Source organism: Lepisosteus oculatus, chromosome 4 (genome assembly GCF_040954835.1).
Source record: "Lepisosteus oculatus isolate fLepOcu1 chromosome 4, fLepOcu1.hap2, whole genome shotgun sequence".
Classification (NCBI taxonomy): domain Eukaryota; kingdom Metazoa; phylum Chordata; class Actinopteri; order Semionotiformes; family Lepisosteidae; genus Lepisosteus; species Lepisosteus oculatus.
In genome coordinates, this window is record NC_090699.1 from 21,517,421 (window position 1) to 21,525,267 (window position 7,847).

The 7,847-nt window shown below is 36.6% G+C and overlaps 1 protein-coding gene across 2 annotated transcripts; it reads left to right on the forward strand.

Annotated features, from left to right (window-relative positions):
• The first annotated feature begins 415 nt into the window (after positions 1 to 415).
• Positions 416 to 7,382, forward strand: ankrd22 (ankyrin repeat domain 22). 2 transcript variants are annotated; one of them, XM_006630369.3, is made up of 6 exons: positions 419 to 832; positions 2,535 to 2,726; positions 4,510 to 4,617; positions 5,572 to 5,649; positions 6,137 to 6,235; positions 6,932 to 7,382. In XM_006630369.3, exons 1-6 carry the CDS (start codon positions 812 to 814, stop codon positions 7,004 to 7,006), a joined length of 573 nt encoding a protein of 190 aa, XP_006630432.1. In that variant the 5' UTR covers positions 419 to 811; the 3' UTR covers positions 7,007 to 7,382. The 2 variants fall into 2 exon arrangements, with proteins under 2 accessions (XP_015202177.1, XP_006630432.1); XM_015346691.2 differs by lacking the exon at positions 5,572 to 5,649 and having other exon boundaries at positions 416 to 832.
• The last annotated feature ends 465 nt before the right edge of the window (positions 7,383 to 7,847 follow it).

Genomic DNA, 7,847 nt, shown 5'->3' on the forward strand with positions numbered 1-7,847 from the left:
GTTGTTTTGAACCAGGTGGATGCTGCACATTGGTGGTGGTGGAGGGGAGTCCCCATTACCCGTAAAGCGAGTGTCAGGAAAAGCGCTATATAAGTGTAAGCAATTATTATTATTATTATTATTATTATTATTATCATCAATTGATCATCCCCCGAAGCTAATATCAGACTATTAACGCCCTAAAAAGTAAAATATTTCTATCCTGTTAGTGACGGTAGCTGATACAATTAAACCTCAAGCTTCGAGTTTTTTTTTTTCTCAATACCCCAACAGGATGTCCACCTGTATGGGGTCCACCTGTTACTAAGTGCAAATGTTGTGATGTGGGACAGGTTGATACAACTGTACTACCTAGTGACGTCACGTTCCTCCCAAATACCTATACGGTCTCCACCCCTTCCCTTAGGTGTGGCGAAGCGGTCCCCAAAACCTCTCCGTGTTTTCCAGTTTCGCCATTTAATGACGATAACAACCACAACAGCAGTGCATGTTCTCTTCCTTCTACTTTGATATCCCGTTTGTTTCAACATACCTGATGCGACAAGAGGAAGATTGCTCAGTCTCTTTTATGACTAGGCGCGTTAAAAAAAACCTTTAACCACACCCTCTCAATGCGGACTTTTTTTTTACGATGACACACGCTGAAGCATCAGGTTTTTGAAAGACTTAACACGAGAGAAGTTCAAGAAAGTCCTTCCAGTGGCCAAGTAAAATCACACTGCAGGAAACAAGTCCGGGTCTCGTGCGACAGAGGTTGAAAATCACCAGGTGCGACACGCGTGTGATTAAGTCACGCAGGAAGGCTGGAGAGATGGGGTTGATGTACTCCGAGGTACTGTTCCGAAGGGCTACCTGAATGTTACAATGGTATCTTTAAAACGGAGTAAAACGTTTTTAATATCGCAGACGGTTTGCGCAGAAATGCAGATTACGGGTCTTTTTTACCCGTAAAAACGTATTATGTTTCTCCGATATTTTAGCTGTTTGGATTTTAAAACATTCTTAGTATCTTTCAAAACACTTCATTTGACATTTATTAGGCCTACTGTATGTCAAAATCCGCTATACGAAATTGAACTTTTTGTTTTGAAAAAGGCCGGCCCAAAATTTTAAGTTTATACCTGGACAGAAACATGAAATACAGAAAACGTGATGTGGTGTTCTGTTTAAAAGACTGGATACTTAGTATTAAAGGGTACATGTACAATATTTGATTACTTTGTAATCTTTTTAATTATCATATTTCTCGTTTTTTTACATGGTTTAGGGATTATTTAAGCTATTAGCTGTTAATGTATAATAACGGATGGTTTTTTAAAAATAATATATTGGTAAATTGATTTTTTTAACGACAGTTCTTATACGACAGTGTACAGCGGTCTGTAGTTTTGGAAATGTCAGTCTAAGTGTAGTGTTGAAAAAACTGCCTGTTTTTACAATTTTCAGCAACGTAATAGCTTCGTTTATTATCCATTTAGACTGCTTTCAGATGTTTCTCAGCACGAAAGGTACTGTAAACGATATATCATGCGCAATACATGTGTGTTATGCAATACATGGTGTATTCTTTCAAAATGATCAGTTTTCAAAATGTTCTTCGTTCAAAAATGCCCATTGTTTTAGGAAGTGACTGGTACCCTTTTGTTTCAGGAATTTGTAGCAACATGTCTTGAAATACTTTCAGGCAATGTCGATTGCAATATGTCATTGGCAATAACTTTATGGTTTTCTGTCCGTTCAGATACAGGAGTGATGTCATGAAAGCAGCTTCAGTTACCTGTTCTGCCTTAGGTAACTGTTGGTATGTTTGGTCCTATGTTAGCAGATGGCTGAAGTATGGGACAATGCAGCCAGTTTCATTCAATAGACTTCAACTGTGTTAACTGAAACTCTGCTACTGAAAAGATTCGAAACAGAGGCCTTTCTGCTGTTGGGATGTTAATGCACTTAAAGAATCGTTTAATAGAGAAAATGAACTATTTTTTATCAGGTCGTTAGAAATTAATTTTTAGATTGACTGACAATCTTGTTTCCTTGGCCTTGGGGACAAAAGAAATCCTTATTTTTCAAAATTTTTGTGAACTATTCAGATCTTTCATACAAAACTGTGTCTCTACATTCTCAGTTGTCAGAGTAATTTGTGGTACAGTCTTATGTTTTCAATGTTGGAGGTGTATTTTTGAGATGGTACAGTAGGTACAACATACTATAGCAGGTGTCGTGTGCTTTTTGCAGAAAACGATGTCAGTGGGCCGAGTATATACTTGCTACCTTTAATTTGGCAAGATAGGTCACTTTAACCTGTTTTTTATTTAAGTTCTAATCTCTCTCGCTGCCATGTTTATCAGTAAACAATCTTCTGGAGGAACACTCCAGTATTCAGACTATATCGCAAGGACAATTCATATAAGTCACACTTTAGGGGAGACAGTGTTCCACAAAATTAACTGGACCCAAGTTGACTATAAACATGGAGTATTGTTTGAACAAAGAATATTTTAGTTACCATTTGAATGTGAATTGTCTTTCTGTAGCCCATTTGTCAAGCTGCATATGACAATGACCTACGGGAGGTGGTTAGGCTGCTGAGGAAAGACCCCAAGAATTTAAATGCCCAAGATGTCATCTCCGGAGACACCCCACTGATAGCTGCTTGCCGACAGGGTCACATTAGGATCGTGATGTACCTGCTGGAAAAAAAGGCAGACGTGTCACTCCGAAATAAGGTAAGAGTTAAACACGATCAATGTGGAGAAACGTGTACATTTCATTGCTTTCTCAATTAAATCTAATAAATAACTGCTATTGTTTGAGTGAACAAATGACTAGATGGGGCATTAACTGGCTATCCTTCTCTAATGTTTATTTGTTTGCTTTTTATTTAAATAGCTATTTATGTGGTATAAGGTTCAAAAATAACATTAATAAGAAATCAGTTCACCTGAGAACATTTTGCCTAACATAAAAAAACAACAAAAAGACATGATTTCCTTGTTGCAATATGAGTTTTAAAATTATTCATGATTTTAACTTCAGTGAAAACAAAAAAATGCCTAGTTAAAACATAGCATAAACAGAGGAAATCAAAACTTAACTTTGAAGATGGCTAAGGGCTCAATTTCCCTGGGCCCACTTAATTTACAGTACTTACTGTAGAGTGTGCAGTTTTCCCCAAGGGGAAATAAAAACCTCAGTATTTGTAGTTCCAAGCTTTCTGGAAATGCAGAACTGCAGTGAGATCAGATCCTGTAGTCTGACCTTGTCAGATCTCTGAAACCGAGCAATGCTGGGCCTGGGCAGTGCTGGGATGAGTAACTTGTAAGCTAAACCAGGTTGGTACTGGGGGACCAGTAGGTGGTGGTCCTCCCTCTTGAGCACAATTTCTTAACCAATTCTACTGTTTGGTGACAGGGGGCACTGTGCTGCAGGAAGTTCCATCTTTTAAATGAGGTGTTAAACCAAGGTCCTGACTATTTAGTCATTAAAGATCCTTTGTCACTATTTATAAGACCAGAGGTCTGCTAGGAGTGTCCCATTCCAGTCTTCCTTAAATTTTCCCTTAATTCAACAGGAGAAACAGTTTCCTCATTTGTTATGTTATCAGCAGTGTAGTGGTGCTACTGGTACATAATAAAAACACAGGCAAATGCTGCTGTTTGGTAATAAATCTTTCCTATACTTTAAAGTACAATTTACATATAGGACATAATACATGAAAAGCAATATATCAGTGTTAATTATTAATAAAATAATATCTAAAATAACTGTTCTATATAGTGTATGTACTGTATAACTTTGGAAAATCATTTTGCAGTCATTATCATCATGAATTCTAATGGGTTGTATCTTGTACACTACTTTTATCTAGTTTGCAATGGGTTTTTTTCTTGGTAGGATTTTAAGCAGTTTTATGGATCTATTTTTTGTCATTCTAAATGTACTTATGATACTGTCATTGCAGTTTCTAACATTGCAGGGTGTTAGAGACCATGCTTATTTTCAATGTACTCTGGCATAGCCACAAAAAGCAGGTCTTGTACATTACGCAATGTGCCATTTAGGCTGTGCTTAAGTATTTTTAATTGTAATACTGTAACACGTCAAGTATTGACCATAGGTAAAAGACTGGAGATGTCTCTTTAAAGTGTCTCTCAAATTAGGCTAGTTATAAAAAGACAGAGTCACTTGTCTAGTAGAAGATGCTTTCTCTGGATAGTACTAATACTGTTGGGTCCTAAAAGATTTTTAAAAGCCAGTAGTAAGGTGCAGGCTAGAGCACAGCTAATGAGATACTATCAAATCTCCAGAAAGATATTCCATTTTAATTCAATAACTGCTCTTCTCTTGATCCAATCAACTGGACTTTTGGAGAGTTTTGAAAAATAAGCGAATTGCTTATTGAATAAAGCAGTATGCTATAGATTTATGCAGAACATGAAGAACTGCGGTGTATTTTAGGATTCAATGGTTATTAATTTGCTCTAACCTTCCTTATTTCTTTGCCAACAGAAAAAGAGGACATCCTTGCATTATGCTGCAAAGAGAACATTTACTTTCCTGGATTATCTGATGATTATAATTTTGATGCCTGTTTTATTAATTGGATTGCTTATAATGGTATGTTATATTACTGTGGAATTATGAAACCACTGTCTGCTATGTCAAAATTTGTGGAGAATAAATCTACTAATCTTAAATGAGACCCTTTCATGTATAAAAAAATAAGTTTGAACATATCAATAGAACTAAAGTAAATGCCTTAACTGTAACTGTGTTAAAACCTCAAAGCCTTGATGAAGGTAATAGATGCTTTTACAGATCCAACAAAGTCATTCCAGTTAGAATGATAAATACACTAACTAGAAGAACATTTCTTGGCCATAGGAAGTCTACAGAAAGCCTTGCCTTAAACAGGAGACTCAAGTGAACTTCAAAACAGAGTCTCAAGAGATTTTAAACTTCATCCTACCTTCCCCCATTTGTCCACTGTCCACTGTGCCGCCCTGCTTCCAGTAATACCAGATATCCTCAAGATAGCAGGCAGTGGTCCAGCACAGGAGCTCTCACCGAACCCTGTGAAACCTGCTGTGCTGGTCGTAGCTGGCGGCAGGCGCAGGAAACATGGCTCATGCCTGTCCAGTCAAGATTCTCCCTCGGAGGCTTGAGCCGGTCCATTCTGTCCTAGAGGGGCAGTGGTTAGAAGGAAGATGCTGTCTTCACTTGTATTAACCAGACAACAGACTTTTGATGCAGAAAATCTGGGTTTCAGGGCTCTGCCATGGCTTGGCCACTAACCGAAGAGAAATCCCAGGAATGAATGTAGGTCCTTAACAAACCCTGTCAGAAGTACAAATCGACTGGTGGTCTTGGTCATTTCTGGCTTTCGGGGACTGCGGAATATCAGCCACCCCTCCATCACCTCTCATATGTTGCTAGCAGTGTGGAGTTTTTATAAACCTGGATATCTGCCTGTGCCAAGTCTGTATACAAACTGTATATAGTATGCACATGTAAAGGAAATGGAACAACAGCTGTGCTTTCTTGTTAAACGTAATCTTGTTCTTTAAACAGGAGGAAAAATTCAGGAAGAATGTGACGTTAATGCAGCTGCTATTAAGCACCACAGTCGACATTAATGCTACAGATAATGTAAGAAGAGGTCTTCTTCATTAAGGAATTCAGAATTACCCTTCAGTGCTTTATAAAGTAATTACAAAAGGCATGTACATGTCGGGGAGTTGAAATTGTTCCACCCGAAGTGATTCATCATCCTCAGAATGGAATAGTTTCAGTTTTCTAGCTTCTTGGTAACTATCACTGCAATTCTATGTGATTAAATACTACAGGTATTATTTATATGAAATTCAATACATGAAGGTTAAGAAAAAAGGCTTGACAGCCTTTTAACACCAAATATTTTTAAGTGCAGCTAAAACAATGCAAAGCAGCACTAAGTCTAGAAAAGCTGGTTCAGACATGGGCTAATTTGTAATTTGGCATTCACCCAAAAGCTGATTTACTCTATTGGAGAAATTGCATTTACAAAGTGTTGAATATTTTATCTTCTAGTGTGTTAGGTAGGAAAAAAAAGTTCTATGATAGTGAAAATAACCTGTTATTTTACCTTTCGTTGCAGAAAAGAAATACAGCACTTCATTATGCTTGTCAAGGAAAAAGTTCCAGAGTAATCCCTCTTCTCTTGGAAAAACATGCAGATCCTTCAATAAAGAATAATGTGAGATTTGTAGCTGACATGCATCCTTTGTTTCGCACGGCTTAACGTGGGGTCTGCTTGTTGGCTTATAATACAGTAACTTTAGTATTCCCCACTTTGCTTTTCAAAGAAACAGACAAAGATGTAAAGTCTCAGTAAACATAACCCAGACTCCACGGAACACAATGGTCAACCCAGATGCCTAATTATGTTTAAAGTATGTGTGGTTTACATATCAGTGTATTGTGACAAGTGTAACAGTTGTTTGTATCATTGTCTATGCATGGCTCAGCAACACTGTACTTAAGTGACTGGAACAATTAGGAGGCACGGTTGAAATCTCTTAGCTTTACTAAATATAAACTAAGACTACAGCACATAAATAGAAACACTGCTGTGTTGTTCACAGAATCAACTCAAATAGAATAACAAAGATATATACTATCATGTCACCAGTCATCATACATGAATCTTATTTAAAACTGAAAGCGTATATTATACTGTAGGTGTTATGCACACGTAATGTTTTCTTAAAAAGGCAACATTAGGACTAAGTGAATAGTGGGGAAGTAGAATTAAAGTACTGTAAATCAGTTTAATGACTGAAAAATGACTTTAATCTCCTCTAAGATTTATTTGTAATAACAAGCAGACCTTTATCAAATTAAGTTTTCTTTCAGCTTGATGACACTAATTGTTAATTATTTTGTCTTTCAGGATGGTGAGACCCCATTAGATATTGCAAAGAGGTTAAAATTTAAAAAAATTGTGCAGATGCTGAAGAAGGCCTAACTGCTAGTTGGAATTGTGAGAATCAACAAATTTCAGTGGCTCTTGTCTCATTGTTGTCATAAGTTTGTTATTCCTGTTTTTATAGTAGTGTGCACAGGACTGCATGCTTTACCTGGTACATTATTCATGCATTTGTTCGCTCATTATAATGTTGGTGGAACGTTGCAGTAATTGTGTATGACTGAAATACTTTCTTTTGAAGTTTTTCAGTTTTACAGTGAAATAAACTGAAATTAAAAATTAAAAAGCAGGGTCAGCCTAACAGTGTGTAAGTTCTATTCAAATAGAATTAAAGAAGTAATCCACCTTGACTGTAAATGAGTGTGTTCAATAATAATAAATATGTTTAATTAAAGAAAACTATGGTTAAAATTCAGTATTTAATCCTCTACTATTTATGTTAGTATTTTACAGCTGTATGTTTTCTGGTGAGAAGTTTTGCTCAGGAGCTGGATAAAATCAGAGCTTCATTGGCAGTGATACTGAATAGTCTTAAAACTTTTCATTATAAGAGAGCTCAGTTTTTTTATTTTGCAAACAATATTTAAATGTTTGCATGTTTTGTCACATTTAGATAAAGTACAAATCTATTAAGTCAGACAGAGCTGCCTGTTAATCCAATTTCTAGATGATAAAGAAGAGGCAAAACTGCTTCATGACACAGCAAACCTCCTATCTGACCTCCTGTTTCATGACATGGTTAATAAAATCCAGCTACACACTCAGGTTTTCTCAGTTTCCTTTAAAACAAAAAAAAGCATGTAACAAGGGTAGTATGCATCTATTTGCATGCAAAGCTATGGTAAACTGAAAAGTTAAACTGAGAATATATTGTGAAAAG

Excerpts from the sequence above, each read along its gene's own strand:
- ankrd22 (XM_006630369.3), top strand. The coding sequence starts at position 812 with ATGGGGTTGATGTACTCCGAG. Across the intron at positions 833-2,534 it reads TGGGGTTGATGTACTCCGAG|CCCATTTGTCAAGCTGCATA; the intron begins GTACTGTTCCGA and ends GTCTTTCTGTAG. Across the intron at positions 6,236-6,931 it reads ATCCTTCAATAAAGAATAAT|GATGGTGAGACCCCATTAGA; the intron begins GTGAGATTTGTA and ends TTTGTCTTTCAG.